Source organism: Leptonychotes weddellii, chromosome 14, assembly GCF_054177405.1.
Source record: "Leptonychotes weddellii isolate Sample4059 chromosome 14, ASM5417740v2, whole genome shotgun sequence".
Classification (NCBI taxonomy): Eukaryota; Metazoa; Chordata; class Mammalia; order Carnivora; family Phocidae; genus Leptonychotes; species Leptonychotes weddellii.
In genome coordinates, this window is record NC_138382.1 from 8,958,942 (window position 1) to 8,978,776 (window position 19,835).

General features: G+C 42.5%; 1 protein-coding gene across 2 annotated transcripts in view; it reads right to left on the minus strand.

The window, feature by feature from the left end:
• The window catches only part of DOCK8 (dedicator of cytokinesis 8), a 219,317-nt gene that overhangs the window by 103,378 nt on the left and 96,104 nt on the right, over nt 1-19,835 (minus strand). For both annotated transcript variants that reach the window (XM_081802802.1, XM_081802803.1), the window contains 5 exons: nt 17,465-17,545; nt 15,987-16,146; nt 13,469-13,605; nt 10,031-10,124; nt 9,155-9,317 (listed from right to left, as the gene is read on the minus strand). In XM_081802802.1, coding sequence (XP_081658928.1) covers nt 9,155-9,317; nt 10,031-10,124; nt 13,469-13,605; nt 15,987-16,146; nt 17,465-17,545 — 635 coding nt within the window. The remainder of the gene's footprint in view (nt 1-9,154; nt 9,318-10,030; nt 10,125-13,468; nt 13,606-15,986; nt 16,147-17,464; nt 17,546-19,835) is intronic.

Genomic DNA, 19,835 nt, shown 5'->3' on the forward strand with positions numbered 1-19,835 from the left:
AAAAAAAATAACGTAACTGCAGACAATCATCTTCTATTCTTGATGATTGGTGAGAAAGGTGCCCCCTACAGGGGCATGAGAGAAATAGGGCCTCTTTTCCAGCCGTGATGATATGGAAGGCAGTCACCGACTATGATATCTGCCCTCCTGACCTGCACAAGACCAGGGCTCCATTTCTGAAACACGACTACAGAAAGACTGATTGCTGCAGATCCAGTCCAATCCCTGATGACAAGATCACATCAAAATCTTCATATGAGGGTAGTGCTCTCCCCAGCTGCCTGCTTAGGGTTTACTCTCGGTCGGAGATAGACCATACAAGGCAAACTGGGGCCGTCACCCTGGCTCCACCAGGGCCTTGTAGAGGAGATCATCAGCACAGCAGGATGCTAGAGACATAAGGGGTACAGCCGGGGCCCTGATCCCACCAAACCCCTGCCGGAGCAAAACACCAGCGAATCAGCTAAAAGTCAATCTGCCTCATCCCCCACGCCCCCTCCCCCCCCAGCCCCCCCACAACATGCCAATACCAAGAGCATTTACTGATGCACTCCACCATGTGCAAAACAGTTTTAGGTCGTGAAGGGAGAAACTTATGAGTCTCTGCTACCCTGAAGGAGTTTACGACCAGGTCAGAGATTCACAGCATATACGTAACACAAATAGCAACAATTAATATGTGTCATTATAGAGCGTTTCACATTTCGCACAGGCAGGGGGAGTGGCAGGCAGAGGCAGAAGCAGGCTCTCCACTGAGCACAGAGCCCGATGCGGGGCTCGATCCCAGGACCCTGGGGGAATGACCTGAACTGAAGGCAGACGCTTAACTGACTGAGCCACCAGGCGCCCCCCAACCCCCAGTTTACCTTTTGAAGGTCGTCAAAGAACGTAGAACAAATGAGGTGAAATAGGCACATTTTTAGTTTTATAACCCTTTTGGTATTTAGGCTTGCAGATAAATGAAATTCATTTTTTAATTATAAAAGATACACAAAATCTGACTGATGAGCATTTTTAAAAATTACCTTATTACCCTGTAAAACTCAATCCTTCCCCACTACTTATCAATAAATAGTTGAATTTAATGCAGCAACATTTAAAATAATAAAGGCTATTTTACTTTGTGCTGTGGGGCCCGCCTGCCCTGCCCCAACCCTTACCCACTTTGTCCCCTAGGAAGACCCTGATGCAGCCTCTAACATCTGGCCCCGGGGCATTGTACTTCTACTGAGAAGGGTCAAGGGCACTGGGTCCAAGGCCTTGCAACCACAGGACATCCATCATGAGTGACAGCTGTTAAAATACCTCTGCTTTAAAGGTGGCCAAGCATGTCACGAGAAGAGTTTGGGTGAATGCTCACCTCCAGATCATCTATATAGCACGCGAGAATGTCAGATCTGAGCATGAAAAAGCTAAAAAGAAGAGAAGCTGTTCCCCCACCACCCCCCACCCCCGGCACGGCACGGGAAGTAAGAGAGAAGAATTCCCCCTGAAAGATATCTCATCAGAAGACAAGCCACTTCAAAGAACAGATTTTAAAATGATAATTAAAAAGACAAACAAAAGTCTCAAAATCAAAGAAGGCTTTCTGAATTTTAAGAGGTTCCTCTTAAGCCAGGCAGGCTGTTCATCATCATAATCAAACGCAGGCCCAGGTCTGCTTTATTTTCATCACCGTTTCCCGGTGCTTCTGCCTCATCAACCTTATGCTCCCCACCCATGTCCAAACAGGATGCTGCAGGAACCTGCCTGCTGAGTGCTGGATAAAGGATCCGCGGGAAAAATGACACCATCGTTCAGTGGACAGTGCAGGGTCTTTCATGAGGGCAGTCACACTTACGCATGGTGCACTCAAAGGGAATGAGTCTTAAAACAGAGATCAATGTGGGGCTGTGACTTGTGGAATCAGGGATATTACCGTACATACAACCTCCATGACGTTTCACTACTGCCTCACATCCTTCCTTGAACAAATTTTTAATTTCAGTATATTGCCACACTACGTTACATTAGTTTCAGATGTACAACACAGAGCTTTGAAAAGTGTCCGCTTTCTAAGGTCATGGCTTAATGAAAGAAGGCAGAAGGTGACAGGTTAGAATACGTGTCTTTGCAAAAAAAAAAAAGACAATAGTAATCCCTCGGGACACTGGAATACTTTTCAGTTCTTCTCCATCCTGAGCTTCAAGGGCAAAAAAATAAAGTGTATGTTTTCCTTTAATAAATCACGACGCCATCTGCTTTGTAATAGAAAAATAACTAGTTGTGTGGGCACCTAGAAAGTGAGCAAATTGTGCCCTCAAGTGGCTGAACGTTGTCCTGGAAGGCTGGCTTGGCAAAGCCTGCAATTGCTAAGTCATGTTAGATCACAGGCTCCCTCCTGATCTCTTTGATTCTGAAAAGGAGGAGGACAACTGAATTTTGGAGTAAGGCATCAGGAAATGGGATGATGTTCCGGATTTATCACTGAGCCCAACTTGCTACAGCAAAGTCAAGGACGAGGACTGAAGTATCTGGACAAGTCAGGCACTAGGAATTCACTTCACTTTTGCCTGTGTTGCACTGTCGTTCCAAATAAAACGTTTGTTTATAATAAGGTTTGTCTTCCACAAGCAACTGCTTTCTAAGGCTAGTAAAACCAACAACTTGGGTTTTAGGGTCGCCTTATAAGGCAGAGTTCTTTCAACATCCCTTTTAAGGGTGAAAAGCAGAAATGTGTCCCATAAACATGCTTGCACAGGTGTGAAAAGTTATAGAACATTTTTTTTCATTGTAACATCATTTGTTACAAAAGACTGGCAACATCTTGGATGCTTGTTAACATGGGTTAAGTAAATCATGATGCATCTAAATGAGATTCAGTGCAGCTGTGAAAGAGGCAATTTTAGGTACTCATCCAGAAGTCCTCTCCAAAACCCAGTATTCGATGAGAAATCAAGATACAGAACAGTGTGGAGATTTTGCTATACTTGCATTGTGAAAGGAAAAAGACCAGAGCTATCCTGGCTTGTATAGACATCATCTATCTCTGGAAGGATACACATTGATAAAAATGGTTGTTTCCAAGGGTCAAAAATAGAACTGTGGGATTTACATGATTTTCATCTATTTTGTTCACTAGTATTTCTCTAGTGTTTAGAAAAGGGCCTGGCACACTGTAAGCACTCAATATTTGTGGAATAAATATGTGATTAAATCAAATAGATGTATATGTACATATATTTAAAAGGCTGTGCCCAAGGAAGAGGTTGGATGACTAGAAGTCAGCAGAGGGAGAGAGAATTCTCACTCTGCATTTTTGTACTTTAATAATTTAGAACTGCCAGAATAGCCTATGTGTTCCAAGATAAATAAAATTCAAACAACTCGAGAAACACATAAAATTATTTTGATAGCTATTTAAGGAAGGTATTGTTTGATGGTGATTTACACCCGGGCCAATCACATCAGAAAGCACCGATTGTTAATTAGCAGTCATGTTGTAGTACTCACAGCATCTGAGCATACTGTGCTATAAAACAACAACAACAACAACACTGTCCTCATGTGGCGCGATTTCCTGCTCCAGCACTTGGTCTTTCCAAATTTCACCTCACCTGCTATTCCAGCAGAAGCTGGGATCGCTTCCCAAGTCAGGTGGATGGAGTTGCAGAGCCCTCTCTCCAGGGGATCTCCAGGTGGGGCTGGACAGTTGTACTTTTTTTTTAAATATAATTCTCCACAGTGGCCTCTGAGATACCCCTTGGCCCCAACACACAGTACCAAAAAGATCCAGTCTGGACATACAGCTAGCTGAGCTCAGAATGGGAGTCCATTTCCGTGGACCAAAGAGAAGTCTCTTTCAAGGTCATCTTCTACTCTGCATGCCCCGGCTCCTCTCTAACCACCTCACCCAGAATTATTTCTGGTTCATTCCTTTCCTTATAGAGCCTATTCACAAAATTTCAACTTTCAGACATCCATTCAGGATTAGCTCGCATATTTATCCTATGCCCTTCTTTTTACCTCTGTAGGCTGCAGGTCTGACAGTTTTCAACAGCCCGCTCCCCTCTGTGATATGGGAGGCACCTCCCTGTTAAACCAGGCACCAGGTGAGCTTTGGGAATGCAGACTGCTGGTCTGAGAACGTTCTGCTAAATAGGAGGCGGCCTGAAAACAGCTCATTATCCATCAAAGAAATCATGTTCTAACTGATATACTTGTTCTCAGCAAGCTCAGTCCTCCACAGCAAGCCTACTAATTGGATAAAAAGGTCTCAGAGCCTTTTGGGGGCTGGGATAAGAGATGAAAACGCACTTTATGGGCCTTTCTCTGATATAATCGCCAGCTAAAGGGACGGCAAGGAGGTTAACAAGCTCATTACAAGCTCAGCGCCTGTGATCTCCGTACACACCCCCGTGGCAGCCGCAGGACCAGGTGCCCCGAGAGGTCAGGCTGGGCCTTGGCGGCAGCCCTGCTATTCCTCCCCCCCACCCCTGCCCCCACCGGAAGGCAGCAGCTGGTGTCCCCAACACCAGCTGCTTGGCCCCCTGGGCCGGGAGCCAGGAGTGGGCTCAAACGTGTTGCTGGGCTCACAACTAGTGTTTTCTTCATCTGGCCATGGAGAAAGGGGGCCAACGTCAGATGTGGATAATCCTGTTTATCAACCTCATTTTCCCAGCTGTTCTGTTCTGCTTTCAGAATCACTGTCCTGCTTGCGACTTCGCCAGGGGTCTGGGCTGGGTCTGTGTCAGGGGCCGCTTGTCCGACTCCACACCACTACCCCCACAGGTTGCACGGGGCACGCGGACAGCCAAAGCCCCTGGTTTGGGAGATGCTAGCCACTCCTGGGAATAGCACTATCCTGCTCTAGAAATTCACCTCTTCCCTCAAAGCGTGCGTCTGTTTTACAAGTGACCACCCCGCGGTGGCTCACGCGGGTATTTCTGGAGCCCGCTGCAGGGCTCCCATAGCTGATCTAGAGGATTCCTTAAAGCACTCCAAGGAAGGCAGAGGCACCAAGGAGGATTCCCCAGAGAAGACAGTGTGGACGGTATTCACACACCACAAGGCGGTGACCGACAGATGTCAGAGGGATGAGGGGCACTGAGGACAGGAAGTCAATGTCAGCCCATCCTAACCCCATTTTATCTGAGGCTCTGTGAGAGACGTAAAAATAAGTTCTACTGAGTTCTACTCACACCGTGGTAAATTGGAGCCTCACCCACATTAATATCCTGTAATGTGTGAGTCTGGGCACTTTTCACGTTCAAGGCCAGAAAACATCTGCCACTGGATCCATGTAAAAGCTCCCCCTACCGAGAGAGCTCTGCAGGTCGGGTGAAAATTACATAAATTCGAAATTCAAATCCTGGGTTTGTCACTGCAGGCATTCCTTGCTTGACCCACGAGATGCATTCCCCACAAGTTCCAGGCAAATCAAATTTCTCTAAGTCAAGCCGTATTTCAAATTCAGGAGGTGGACCCTCTATAAAACAAAGAATTATGCCTGAACTTACCAGCTCTATAAATCTTAATTTTCATTCCCTGGATTTTGTTAAAGAGATGCAGCTGTGACCAGGATCAGAGACACGGAAATAGCAATGTCAACAGGGAGAGCTACCTGCAGGCCAAACCCTTAGCATGGTGTCCAGAATTCAACGAAGTCAAAGGAAAACTTTTCTTTTCTTTTTTTTTTAAAGATTTTATTTATTTGACAGAGAGAGACACAGTGAGAGAGGGAACACAGCAGGAGGAGAGGGAGAAGCAGGCCTCCCGCCGAGCAGGGAGCCCGATGCGGGGCTCGATCCCAGGACCCCGGGACCATGACCCGAGCTGAAGGCAGACGCTTAACGACTGAGCCACCCAGGCGCCCCTAAAGGAAAACTTTTCTAAAAGAAAAAGGAACTGCTGCCCCTGCTGAAATGGTAAGACTTGTGGGACAGAGAAGACTTCAGGGCATACCCACTATTGATGCCACCATGTAAGGAGGTTTAGACACCTCTGCTTGAAAAGAGACTTTGATCAGAGGGGAAGGGGATGGAAAAGCCATAAGGTAACCGGTTTCTTGAGGTATAAGGAGATGAGAAGGCACAAAAGGGGGGTGGATTGGGGCAGAGATGAGCAGACTAGGTCAGCAAAGGCCAACGGTCAGCTCACCGATCTGACCCAGGGTTCAGATCTGACCCAAGTCTTCCATTTCTGTTTTGTGAAATGGTACTGGACGTATGGGGAAAGGGGAAGATTCATCCAGGGCGGGGTTGCTCTTAAGACCAAACTAATCAAAACCACGATAAAGCATGTGGGGACGGCTGCAGAAATATGAAACATTTAACAAGAGCACAAGAGGTAGACAATAAGCTCTCCAAATTCCCTGACATTCCTTCCCATAGTGAGGTTCTGAGCCAAGTTCACTGTAACTCTCCTTGCTTACTGAAGCAAAATATGGTGGCCTAGGAGCCAAGAGAAGGCGCTGAAGGTAAACTTAAAGGCCTGGTTTCTAATAGGCTGGCCTTGGCGTGTCTGGAGTGTACAACAGAGCTAAAGAACATTCACTGTGCTCCTGTGGGTCCATTTCTCAGGATGCCAAGTCAGGTTCAGAGGAATCTGTTCGGACTTGTCCTCGTTAGAACTCCTGCCTCTCTGAATCATCCGGTGCACTAATACATTGAGTCCCGCTGTGATGTAGTTAAGGGATAATGTTTGCAGCAAGGAGTAGAAAGCGTTGTAAATGCCTCCCCGGGGTGATTAAATGCCGAGGAGAAGTTGACTAACTACAGAATTCATTTGATGCAAGTTTATTCCAATGCCAGAAGCATTTCTTTTTCCAATTATAAGATAGGGTTTCTAAAAAGATACAAACACAGCATCCATAAGCAAACATTTTCATGCCTTCCTCTCCCTCTTGGGAATGGGGAACTGAAACCACTATCCCAGAAATACTTAATATATCGAGGGAGAGGGACTGGGGCTGAGTTTGCATTTAAGGAACGAGAAAAGACAATGAAAAGCTGCTTCAGAAAAGTTATTCCAGAAATAACTGGAAGGGACTTTAGTACTGAAGGAAAAAGGTCCATTTCTAACTGAGTGGATGCTTGTTTGTATGTCTCTCTGTAATTTTTGACCTCAACAAACCACTCTCTTACCCTCTCCAGGACTCAATTTTGTGCATCTGGAGATGTGGGGGTGGGCACTGGGTGAGTTCTGACATTCTTTGCGTTTCAGTTCCACAAACACACACATCATATTGGGAAGCGTGAGTGAGGGTGTAGGCGAATGAGCTCACACTGCTGGAAGGATTGCAAGCAGGTACAGTTTTGGAAAAAAGGGGCAGTATGAATAAAACTGAAAATGCGTATCCCTGGTGACCCAGCAATGTCACTTTTAGGCATGCTGATAAATGTCTATCAATAGAAAAATAAGAAATGGATAAATAAAATATGGTGTCTTCACACAAAGGAATACTATATAGCAGTTAAAAAGAATGATAAAGTGCTATCTGAACCTATATTAATATTTCCAAAACACAAGCTGTTAAGCACTTGGTTAAATTTGTGAAAATCTGAGTAATTACACAGGATAATGACTGTAACTGAACATGACCCATTGAAATAAGAGAATTCCTGAATCCACAATAATAACCAAAAAAGATTATACCGTTGTATGAAATTATACCATTGTATGAAAAGTGTAGTGTAAAACAGAGTGTAAAGCTATTTATGTACATTTTAAATGAATATAAAAATAAGACCATTCAGGGCTCACATATGTGTGTATGTGTGTGTGTGTGTCTCAAACCAGAGAAAATAGAAGAAACATCCAACTTCATAATAACTGTGATGTTTGGGAGGTCAGGTGAAAGTCTATGACTGAGGATGGGGGATAAAGGCGATTTCAATTTAACCAGTAAGAATGTACATGTGTACGTGTATGAAATATAAGAAACAACAAACGTCATTTCTGGATGGTGGAGAAAAGGTGCTTGTTGTAACATTCTTTTTCTGCAATTTAAAAAATCTTCTCAAGGGGCGCCTGGGTGGCTCAGTCGGTTGAGCATCTGTCTTCAGCTCAGTTCATGATCTTGGGATCCCAGGATCGAGTCCCACATCGGGCTCCCTGCTCAGCGGGGAGTCTGCTTCTCCCTCTCCCCCCTCTACCCTGCTCGTGCTCTCTCAAATAAATAAATAAATAAATAAATAAATAAATAAATAAAATCTTTAAAAAAATAAATAAAAATAAAAAGTCTCCTCAAAATCAAAACTAAGGGGCGCCTGAGTGGCTCAGTCGGTTAAGCGGCTGCCTTCAGCTCGGGTCATGATCCCAGGGTCCTGGGATCGAGCCCCGCATCGGGCTCCCTGCTCGGCGGAGAGCCTGCTTCTCCTTCTCCCTCTGTCTGCCGCTCTGCCTACTTGTGCTCTCTATCTCTGTTAAATAAATAAATAAATAAAAATCTTTAAAAAAAAAAAAATCAAAACTAAAAAATATAAGGCAATGCCTTTGGCAGATACATGTGGACCAGCTCCCTCCCAGCTCCCCGCGAAGGGCCTCCAAGAAACCAAGGCAGCCTAACCTCTTAGGCCTTTGCTGTCTAGCTCCACACCGCCCAATATGGTAGCCACCAGCCACTTGTAGCTACTTGAATTTAAAGTAAAATCAAGAAAGGTTAAATGAAATCAAAATTTCCATTCCTCCATTACTCTAGCCACAATTCAAATGCCGAACAGCCACGTGTGGTGAGTGGCTATTGTATCGGGAAACATACATAATGAAGATTTCCACCATTGCTATAAACGTTATTGGACAGAGCTGGTCTTGAGCTAAAAATCTTTCTTTTAGACAACGAGAACATTTTTGGTCATGTTGCTCTTTCCCTAATACATCCTTCTGCACATAGGAAAACCAAGCTTACGACTAGGAATATCATTTCATTTCTGGAAGGAATATGTCCAATCCAATCCCAAATTCCAACTATGACTCAAGTAAAACATTCTGGTTAAATAAAATTAGATAAACCATTTTCAGAAATTGATCTAGCAATTTTCCATAGTTATGCAGACATATTTCATTTTCCCCAAAACTTAGGAAGTAAGAAGATCGTTGAAGGATAATGAGAGCATTCTCCAAACAAAACTCTAAATGTGGGTTCCATGGTTTCCCACGAGCCTTAGTTTCTTACCTATACACAGTATGAGGGACATAGACTTCCCGGATTGGAAATTCCAAAATCTCTTTGTGTGGACGTGTCCGGTTTTCAGGAAAAGGTTTCACTGGCAGCATTTCCGGAGTCAGAGAGCAACTGATGATCTCTGGACCTAGAGAAATTTCTATTCTCAGCAAGCCTAAAGAGGGAAAACAGGACTATTTCAGTAAAGATGCTGTCATGTGACATGGGAATCAAGAAAGACTGTTGTACCATATTTCTTTTATGAAAGAAAGGATGAGTTGTGGGAGTGCAAGATTTTTGGAATTCCTAGCTAGTTTCCTCTAGTTGGAAAAAAAAAATCACGTTTTGCTATCTTTTGAGATTTAGTTTCTAGAAATCAAAGAGCAAGGAATTGTACAATGAATACAAATGGATCTTTAAACTTCCTTCCAAAAATACCACACCATAATAGCACATAGTTTAGTAACTACTGGTGGTTTTCAAACTGGGTTCCCTGGTACCCCAGGGTGCTGCAGAAGTGCCTCAGGACCTTTTAAGCTGATAATAAGGAAGATGATCTCATCTTCTACCAAAGCATCTCACTTTCACTTTTCTTTTTATACTAAGAGTTCCATATAATAGTTTATTTGATGAAAGAGGCTGCTCTGTTCAAATAATTATCTGATTATCTGAGGAGCCAGATCGAAAGCATGATGCTCCTTTAATAGAAACAGAAATATTAACAGAGTTTTCAAAGAAGTAGACCAATTCAGACTCTTACCTCCTGAGGCAAAATCCCACATTTCACTTAGCAAACATTATTTTATAAACTGTAGCATTAGATAAATAATGTGTCTACTCATAAACGGCTTTGGCACAACTAGAGAGGAAAAGATGAGCCATCCACACCTGGAATCGACTTGACTCTTCTCTGTAAGGATGAAGATCTTTTGTAGTCAGCCAAAAACTTGAATAAGTCTTCATCACTGAGGCGATCCCCCTCCTGCAAAAAGAGAAGTCAGGGTTAGTGCTGCTGCTGTACCATGGCTCCTGGGGTGGGGGCCAATGATTTCCAGGAAGACTTTGCTCCTTAAGTTTTATTCCAACACGCTTCTCCTAGGAATAAGGATTATAGCCAATGCTGAAATAATTTAGTTCAACCTCTTGTCAAATATTCCTTCCCAGACACATGTATCAATGAAATAGAATAGAAAACCCAGTAATAAACCCACAATTACCTGGTCAGTAAATCTTCAACAAAGGTGCTGGGAAAACTGGACAGCTATGTGCAAAAGAGTGAAACTGGACCAGTTCCTTACACCACCCACAAGAATAAACTCAAAATGGATTAAAGACCTAAATGTGAGACTTGAAACCATAAAAATCTCTGAAGAAAGCATAGGCGGTAATTTCACTGACACAGACTGTAGCAACATCTTTCTAGATATGCTCCTGAGGCAAGGGAAACAAAAGCAAACTATTGGGATTACATCAAAATGAAAAGCTTCTGCATAGTGAGGGAAACAATCAACAAAAGTAAAAGACAATCTATACTGAATGGGAGATCTTTGCAAATGACATGTCTGATAAAGGCTTAGTATCCAGAATACATAAAGAATTTATAAAACTCAACACCCAAAAAACAAATAGTCTAATTAAAAAATGGGCAGAAGACATGAATAGACATTTTTCCAAAGAAGACATCCAGATGGCCAACGGACATATGAAAAGATGCTCAACATCACTCATCATCAGGGAAATACAAATCAAAACCACAATGAGATATCACCTCACACTGGTCAGAATGGCTAAAATCAAAAGCACAGAAACACCAAGTGTTGACAAGGATGTGGAAAAAAAGGAATCCTCGTGCACTGTTGGGAGGAATGCAAACTGGTGCAGCCACTGTGGAAAACAGTAGGGAGTTTCCTCAAAAAAGTTAAAAATAGAACTACCCTATGATCCAGTAATCAAACTACTGGGTATTTACCCAAAGGATATAAAAACAGTAATTTAAAGGGCTACATGCACTCCTACATTTATAACAGCATTATTTGTAATACCCAAAGCAGTTCAAGTGTCTATCAAAAGATGAATGGATAAAGAATATGTGTTCTATATGTGTGTGTGTGTGTATACAATGGAATATTGGAATATGGAATATATACAATAGAATATTACTCAGCCATAAAAAAGAATGAAATCTTGCCATTTGCAATGACGTGGATAGAGCTAGAGAGTATCATGCTAAGCAAAATAAGTCAGTCAGAGAAGGACAAATACCCTATGATTTCACTCATATGTGGAATTTAAGAAACAAGACAAATAAATATAGGGGGAAGAAAGGAGGCAAACCAAGAAATAGACTCTTTACTATAGAGAACAAATGGATGGCTACCAGGGGAGGTGGGTGGGGGGATGGGGGAAATGGTTGATGGGGATTACGTAGTACACTTATTGTGAGGAAAGCAAGTAAAATAAAATAAAATAAAAAGACTGCTCCGTGGATAGTTGAAAAGAAGGTGCACTCATTCTTTTCAGGATAGAGATTTCAGTGCATCAACTTGATATGACTTGTCAATTATGTTATGTAGTTCTTCTATATCCTGACTTTCATTTATGCTTGTTTCTTTGTTGGTAAAACAGTATAGTAATAGACCCCACCTCAAAGGATTACTTTGAGGAACACACGAGTATACTTAATACTGAAGGCATTCAGAAGAGTGCTTCTGGGTCTAAGTGCTTGATAAATGCTACTATTCTGTGGGTTGATTTGTCCATTGGTCTGTCACAGGCTAAGCCAGACAATTAAAATTTGCTTCTAGGGACACTGCAGGGACAAGAAACAAAAGACTGACCATAACTCTGCAATTAGATCAGATTACTGAATGAAAGACACCTTTTACAAGAAAAAAACATTCCTTCTCTACCACCCCCAACTTACTGTCCCCCAGCCTCTCAACAATCCTTCTACTACATTCTAAGGAAGCTTGTGTGAACAGTGCAGATCTAGGCCAAAAGCTTCTCCCCCTGTAACTTAAATCCACTAATGCTTGTTTTACTCTCTGGAACAATACGAATAACGTTACTTCCTTCTTCAAAGATTTTCTCCTTTCAAAGAGAAAGCATCTTTCTGTCTTTTTCCTATCCTCACTGTCTTCACATTTGTCTTGATCCAGAAGACTAAGCATAAATAATACTCTCCAGGTGCCTACATGGGAGAGGTACTCTGCCAAGGATTCAAGGGCAAGAGCTCTAATCTAATAGCCCAGGAAGTTAGGAAGGTAAGGAGCTAGGGAGCTAGGGAGCTAGGGAGGTAGGTATGTCTTATTTCCCAAGTACAGATAAGAAAAGTCATTGAAGTACTTTGCCCACCCCCCAGCAAGGTAATACAAGAGAAAGGGCTATATCCCAAATAGAAACTCTTTAGTCCCATGCTACTTCTCTTATGTGGCATGTCACACCTCCCACTCCCAGCATCCCTTTCACATTTTGGGATTATTAAGATATCCCTGAAATGCTTCATGAAGACTGCTTGAGCTATGGAAAATCTTCCAAAGCAGAGTCAAACCAAGTCATATCAAATTAGTTTGTTTGTAGCAAAATATACATGATATGAACAGCACCATCATAACCATTTTTGAGTGTACAGTTATTAGGATTAAGTACATTCATGGTGTTGTGCAACCAATCTCCGGAACTCTTTCATCTTCTGAAACTGAAACTCCTTAAACAACAACTCCCCATTCCCATCTTCCTCCAGCCTCTGGTACCCGTCAGTCTACTTTCTGTCTCTATGAAGTTCTTTACTCTAGAAGTTCTCTGATTTTTAAATAACCTCGATGTCTATTGAACTAATAAAGAGAACGATCTGCAATGGTCACCCTCTATGAGCAAGTAAATATGGCAGAAACGTGGCAAGCCTACAGATAGAACAGGGGTGAGAAGGACAACAGCTGGGCTGGGAAACCCCAAGACCACGGGGAAAGGGATGTTTCAGCCAGATGGTTTTAATAGCCTAATAAATGAACTGACCATGATCGTTAAAAGAGAAGAGTTTGCATTAGTGGGAACAAATCCTTCTGTCAATGAAATGAGCCAACACTCATTTAGCCCTTGCTATATCCCAGGCACTGTGAGAAGAGCTTTACACACCTCAGGCCATCTAACACTCCCAACTGCCCCATGAAGCAAGCACCGTCATTCCTGTTTTGCAGATAATGACATTGAGGATTGATGAGGTTAACTAACTTGCTCCCTTAATCATGACATGTACTTCTCCTTTGGGCTCCAATACCCATGCCACTCAGGGAAGAAATTCAGACACACTGGAATGGGAAGAGATACCTGCTTGAAAAAGCTGTTAACAGTCATGGTGGTGGTCTTGTAGTTGGATCCGACCCCATTTTCCTCCAAGGAGAGGGCTCTTTCAGAAAGCCTTCTAGATTGGGACAGAGTTCTCCGCTCACCCACAGAGCTTCTCCCTGTAAGGAAAACAGTTGTCATTCGAAAGCATGCCTTTCTGTGTGAATACCCAGCAGTCATGAACTTTATCATATAAAAGACAGGTTTTATTTTTTTTTTAAGATTTTATTTATTTATTTGACAGAGAGAGACAAAGGGAGAGAAGGAACACAAGCACAGAGAGTGGGAGAGGGAGAAGCAGGCTCCCCGCTGAGCAGGGAGCCCAACGCGGGGCTCGATCCCAGGACCCCTGGGATCACGACCTGAGCTGAAGGCAGACACTTAACAACTGAGCCACCCAGGCACCCCAAAAGACAGATTTTAAAAAATGTATTATTGAAGCGTAGTTGACACACAATGTTATCTTCGTTTCTTTAAAAAAGAAGTTTAAAGTCATGAAACAAGAATATTGAACGTGGCCAGCCTTGTTTTGGATGAAAATTTCCTTCCACTGGCCTTACCTTTCTCAGTCCCCCTGTTGGAGCCCCTAGTCCTCCTATGACCAGAGTGGAGAAGCCATGAACAGCCACAGTCCCCTCCCACATGGACATCAGGGACGGCCACCCAGCAGGGTCCAGGACTGCAGCCAGAACTGGGTCTGCATAAGCTTTATTTAGCCAACACTGTTTGCTTTTGTTTTATTTTTACATTTGCACTCCACTGGGAGAGGCATGTAGTCGAATGCCCCTGAAGGCATTTGGGACTGTGGCCCAAACATGCCAGGGTTAGCCTATGTATGTTCTGAATCTGAGCGTTCTTCTGCTCTCCCTGTGGGCACCAGGCAGCAGAACGGGGTTCTTTGGCTGACCTGTCCAATAGGGATTAGAACCCTGAGTCACACCCACACCTGGGCTGGGACCCCGATACTCAGCTTAATTATTTGTTATCCCCTTTTAGGACTGAGGTGGGGACCTTGCTGCTTTTATACTGAAAAATTAAGGGGTTCCACTGTGAACGGTCAAATTGCTTAGAACTCTAATGTTGCCAAGCCCACTCTTTGAATATTCTCTTATGCTTAATTCTTGCTGTGATGCCGAATGGGAACTTTTTTTAAAAAAAGATTTTATTTATTTATTTGAGAGAGAGAGAGAAAAAGCAAGCAGGTGGAGGGGCAGAGGGAGAGGGAGAAACAGACTCATTGCTGAGCAAGGAGCCCAATGCGGGACTCGATCCCAGGACCCTGGGAACATGACCTGAGCCGAAGGCAGACACTTAACTGACTGAGCCACCCAGGTGCGCCTGAATGGGAATTTCTTGCTACCACTGTCCGCCTAAACTTACCATACTGCCCCAGTATTATACACTGCATTTTCTGGTTGCTTCTTAAGAAGCAGCTTCTATAGTCAGGTTAATTTATCCTTGACCTGGAGATTACCTTATGGCTGAGTTACCTAGTTTATGGAGCCCTCTAAAATCTGTGCATAATTCTTTTCAAATAAGGCTACCTGGGTCTACATAGAAGTTGGCATGGAAAAAAAAAAAAACCCTACCCATTGTGGTGTGAAGGTCAGGATGCACTCAAGTGAGGTTTGTTGTGGGTAAATCAGAAATAACCCAGCAGTTCTGACTGGTAATTACAAAACAATAATTCCAGAAGAGAAACAGCAATGACAAATACCTCTCCCTCCAGTCCCCCCGTTAAAGGCAGCATTTGGGAAAAGGCAGGGCGTGGGAATGCGGAGAAATGTGAACAGTCTCACATATTTGCTGGATACAAAGACACTCAGGACAACAGACATTCTACCATGGGTGGGGTGGGTCAACTCGAGAACTCTGAACCCTCCTGAACACTTCCATACCCACACTGTTCAGGAAATTAATGACTCAGATCCAGGGTGAGGTGATGAAAAGGAGAAATATGCTCAATAAATTGGAACAGAAACTAAATACTCTTTTGGCATCTACTTTTTCACTGCACTTGGCAAAAAAAAAAAAATTTTTTTTGAAGGGACTGGAAATTTTGCTGAGAAGCCAGAGTTTTGCTTTTTGAAGCCTTCCTGAGAGTAGCTTTTCTTATGTTTAAGAGCCAAGCATGGTGGCATTGTTTAGCCCACTATAGATAGTTATTGTACTTTGTTATTTCAAAATTTTTACTTTGAAAAGGAGGCAGCTACTGAAAATTAACTTTTTAAAGTGTTGAAATGTCCAGAAAATTCCAACCAAAAGTCTTACTGTAAGAATATATTTAAGTTCCACAAATGTTCATGATAATTGTTTTGGGGATCACCATCCAAATCAAGCATTTGTAAGTCAGCCATAATAGTGTTTCATCCTATTTATCTTCTTCTTCGTTCCCACTCTCCACTCATTACTGCACCCTGGGCCCCCATTAATAAGCAGCTGACCTCAGAGTTAGTTCACTGGGGACCCCTCCCCTTCCCACTGCAGTTGAAAATCTTACCAACCATGGACTCCACATCGGTTACCTCCCTGTCCAGGGTGGAGACATTGAAGAAACTTGTTAAGCTTATGGGGGCCCAGGCAAAAGGCATCCGGTATTTTCCCAAACGCTGGCAGAAGGATTCAGCTTGAAGTTTTAGTTTTTCAATCTTTTCTTTACTCTAGAGGAAAGTGGAAAGACACAAGCAGAAACAAACAATATGGTGCCAGCACCAGGTCAATGGTCTCTGCCACGGATATGACAGCCATCTCCAAAATCCCTACCCTACTAATTAAAAAGAGTGAATGGGCAGGAAAATGATACAAGTCAGGCCAGAATTCTAGCTGACAAGAGAATACAGATCAGAAATGGAAGAGTTTAAAGAAAGTCAACATTCAATTATTAAATATACCTTCAGCTAAAAAAAAACAAACAAAAAAAAACTCCAAGACTTGTTATACCAGTTAATCAACAAGTGCTTTTAGCTACAAGCCTTGGATTTGCACGACAAAATTTTAGAATGAAACATTTTATATATTATCTATCGCGCTTTCAAGAGAGCCTATTTTTCAAAAGTTGCCTTGGGAAACTCTAGAAAAATCTCTAAAGGTTGTTAACCACTTCTTATTAGGCTGACAACACTTCCAGGGTGTTCTTTTTTTTTTTTTTTTTTTAAAGATTTTATTTATTTATTTGAGACAGAGAGAATGAGAGAGAGAGAGCACATGAGATGGGGGAGGGTCAGAGGCAGAAGCAGGCTCCCTGCCGAGCAGGGAGCCCGATGCAGGACTCGATCCCGGGACTCCAGGATCATGACCTGAGCCGAAGGCAGTCGCTTAACCAACTGAGCTACCCAGGCGCCCCAGGGTGTTCTTTCTAAGTTCAGAAGAGAAGGTAGGTTTTTAAAAAATAAGTGTCTTGAGTTCAAGAAATCTTATTTGAAATTTATGAGTCTGGAGGAGGATGCTGATAGCCAAGTCTTCGTCCAGAAAGGCCATGTTTTAAAAGTCACATTGGAAACCTTTGCAAATAGGGGCTGAGAAAAGATGTCCCTTTCACAGGCTCAGCACCTATGCTGTGTCAGGGAATTTATGATGTACAGAAGTCTCAGCCTATTTCCAAATATCCACACCAGAAAAGACATTTGGAAATTGGCTGGTACTGTTGAGAAAGCCCAGAAGAGTTTCGTGAGGTCTCTGTGGCCTTCCCAACCTGGGTCAGGGCCTTGGAACCAAGACAACAGGATGTGGCTTTTGTCCTAGCCAAGTTTTTTTTAGACACTGGGGCATATGTCGTTTGTTGAATTCAAGAATTTATTTCTTTAAAAAGTTATCATCAATGACCAGCTCTCCTTTCTTCTTTTTTAAGACACAATGTATCAATGTCTCATATGGGGACATATTATGGACCTATTCTTTACTTAACTACTTTGTGGAACTTCTGAAAACTACCTGTTTATTCTAAGATGTCACCATTTAGTAATAGCCAAAGTATCATACCTTTCCACCATCACCTTCTTTGATAACCATGTATGGGTCTGCACAGTCTCCAATCTCTCCCTGCTGAAGGACTTTTTCAATCTACCAACAAAAATAATATTAAAACAAAACTCATGAATTATATCCACATAATGGCATCGATGCAACCATCAAAATGAGGTTTTGTCACAGTATTTGAGGACAAGGGAAGATGCTCATGCTGTATATTTTCTGATTAAAAAAATTAGTGTGAAAAAAATTAGCATGAAGAGTACCACAGTTTTGTAAAAAAGAAGTCACAAAGGCAGATTCAAAGGATGATAGTAGATACACAAACTGTTAATAGTTATCTTTGTATAGTGAGATTATGTGCTATTTTTATCTTCTTCCTATTGCTATGTGTATTTTCTATTTTTAAACCATAAACATGTATTATGCCTACAATAAAAAAATGCAATAAAAGTTATTTTATAAAACAGAACCCATGAGACACATGTAAGAAGTGAAAAGCTCATTTTCTTTATTATTGCTTACAATGTAAAAAAGAAATATGGCCTCCGTAAAAGTCAGGTTGGGGACTAAAACCTTCCACAAAATGAATAAATGAACAGAATAAATTATCTGTAATTGTCTCCCTTGTATTTCCTATTAGGGCCGCTTCTCTGGATTTAACAGACATGGAGAGAAACCGAAAGGTGTGGAATGGGGCAGCTTTTCACTTGGCTAACTAACTGGCTGGAAATATGATTTAATGCTACTCCTGTCGAGTATCTTCTTCCAGTTTGCTTCGGGTAAAGGATCTGGCTGGCCAGAAATGTGGTCACCCTGTTGACGGGGGAAAAAAAATAGAGATTTGAAATTCCCCAACCCTCTGCTCCAAGAAAATGTTGAAGAGAAAAACAAGTGGAGGTAGTCCCATTAGCCTTTGTTGAGATTAGACACCAGATGCGGCATTCCTGCAACATGAAATCTGGGTTTAACATATTCCATTAGGTGCACATGGTCCACAGGCACTACCAGATAGGGACAGAGTGTTTATTTTTATTTTTTTTCTAGGTGGTAGCTGCTGGGCAGGTAAGGGGGTGAACAAGACAGACCTGATTCCTATTCTAGTGAAGCTCATAGTCAGGAGCTCGTAGAGCAAATTGGAAGAAGTTAGTTTTTCCATGTAGTCAACGGATAAAGATATGGTCTTTAAAATGAACTTTGAGCAGAGATAAAGGACCTTTTAATGGAGATCCTGAAGCAGCAATGTGACCATGCCATGGCTTCAAGCACAAGTACTGTGCAGCATGGAACCCATAGGACAGGGGTCTCCAGAGTCTGAAAGTGGAAGACTCCCGATCTGACCAGACCAGCAGAGACTACTCCCTTCCCCAGTTGGGCAAGAGTAACTCCAGGTACTTCACGAGAAGGGCTGCAGGCTGCTGTGAGGGCTCACTGTATGTCCCCTCGTGTTTATGTGTGAAAGAAACCCAGGGGTCCTCAGAAGCGTGGTGGGCAGAGGAAAGGGATGTGTGGGGATTACCAGGGGATTTTTGTCAGATAAAAGGCTGCCCTCTGTCCTATTCAGGAGGGGCTGGTTCAGTGCCTCCACATGTTTATTTTTGAAGTTTTAAATTTCATCCTTATTCTCCATCCCTCAACTGAGGAACAAAACCTTTAAGGCTGGATAATCCCTTAAAGCAATAGTATATACAATACTAAACTAGGAAACTCTACCTAAAATACAGTTAAGATCCCGGTGTTCAGCCTGGGAAGAAGAATAAGAAAGAACTCCTCTTTACTGAATGGCATCTGCCTGGTTGTGCTAAATGTGACACACCATTTACTGTATCTGTAGAGAGAAGCACCAATGACACCATTACAGTAAAGGAAAAGAAGTCAGAAGCAAACCAGGGACTGTCTTATTGAGCTTTAAATGTCTTCACTCTATACAGACAACTGATAGAAGACTTGTTATTGCCAAATGAATGCATCTGTACATTTGAGAATTTTGTAATATATTTAGTGAGTAACAGTAACCTGTAGGTAACCGCTGATACTTAGCAGAGTATGGTGGATTAACTAAAACAAAGTCATCCCCTAAGAAGTAGAGCTTAAGTAAAACTTGGCTGGATGGGACTAGTGTTGGCATCTTTGGGTTCCCAGACTGAGGGAACTTTGAATCTAACTAGCTGTAGGGTGGGCTTGACTCTAACCTTCCTATATGTCTAAGGGATACTGCAGTGAAAAGGATACATGTTCAGTGTGACAACAACAGATGTGTCTTTGTAGCAACACAATTTTAACTTTAATCCCTCCTACAATGTTACATAGATTCTCCTTGAGTAACAGTAACTTTTCAGAATCTTTGTAAAATGGTGGAAAGGCAGCTAGAAGGCAAAGACAT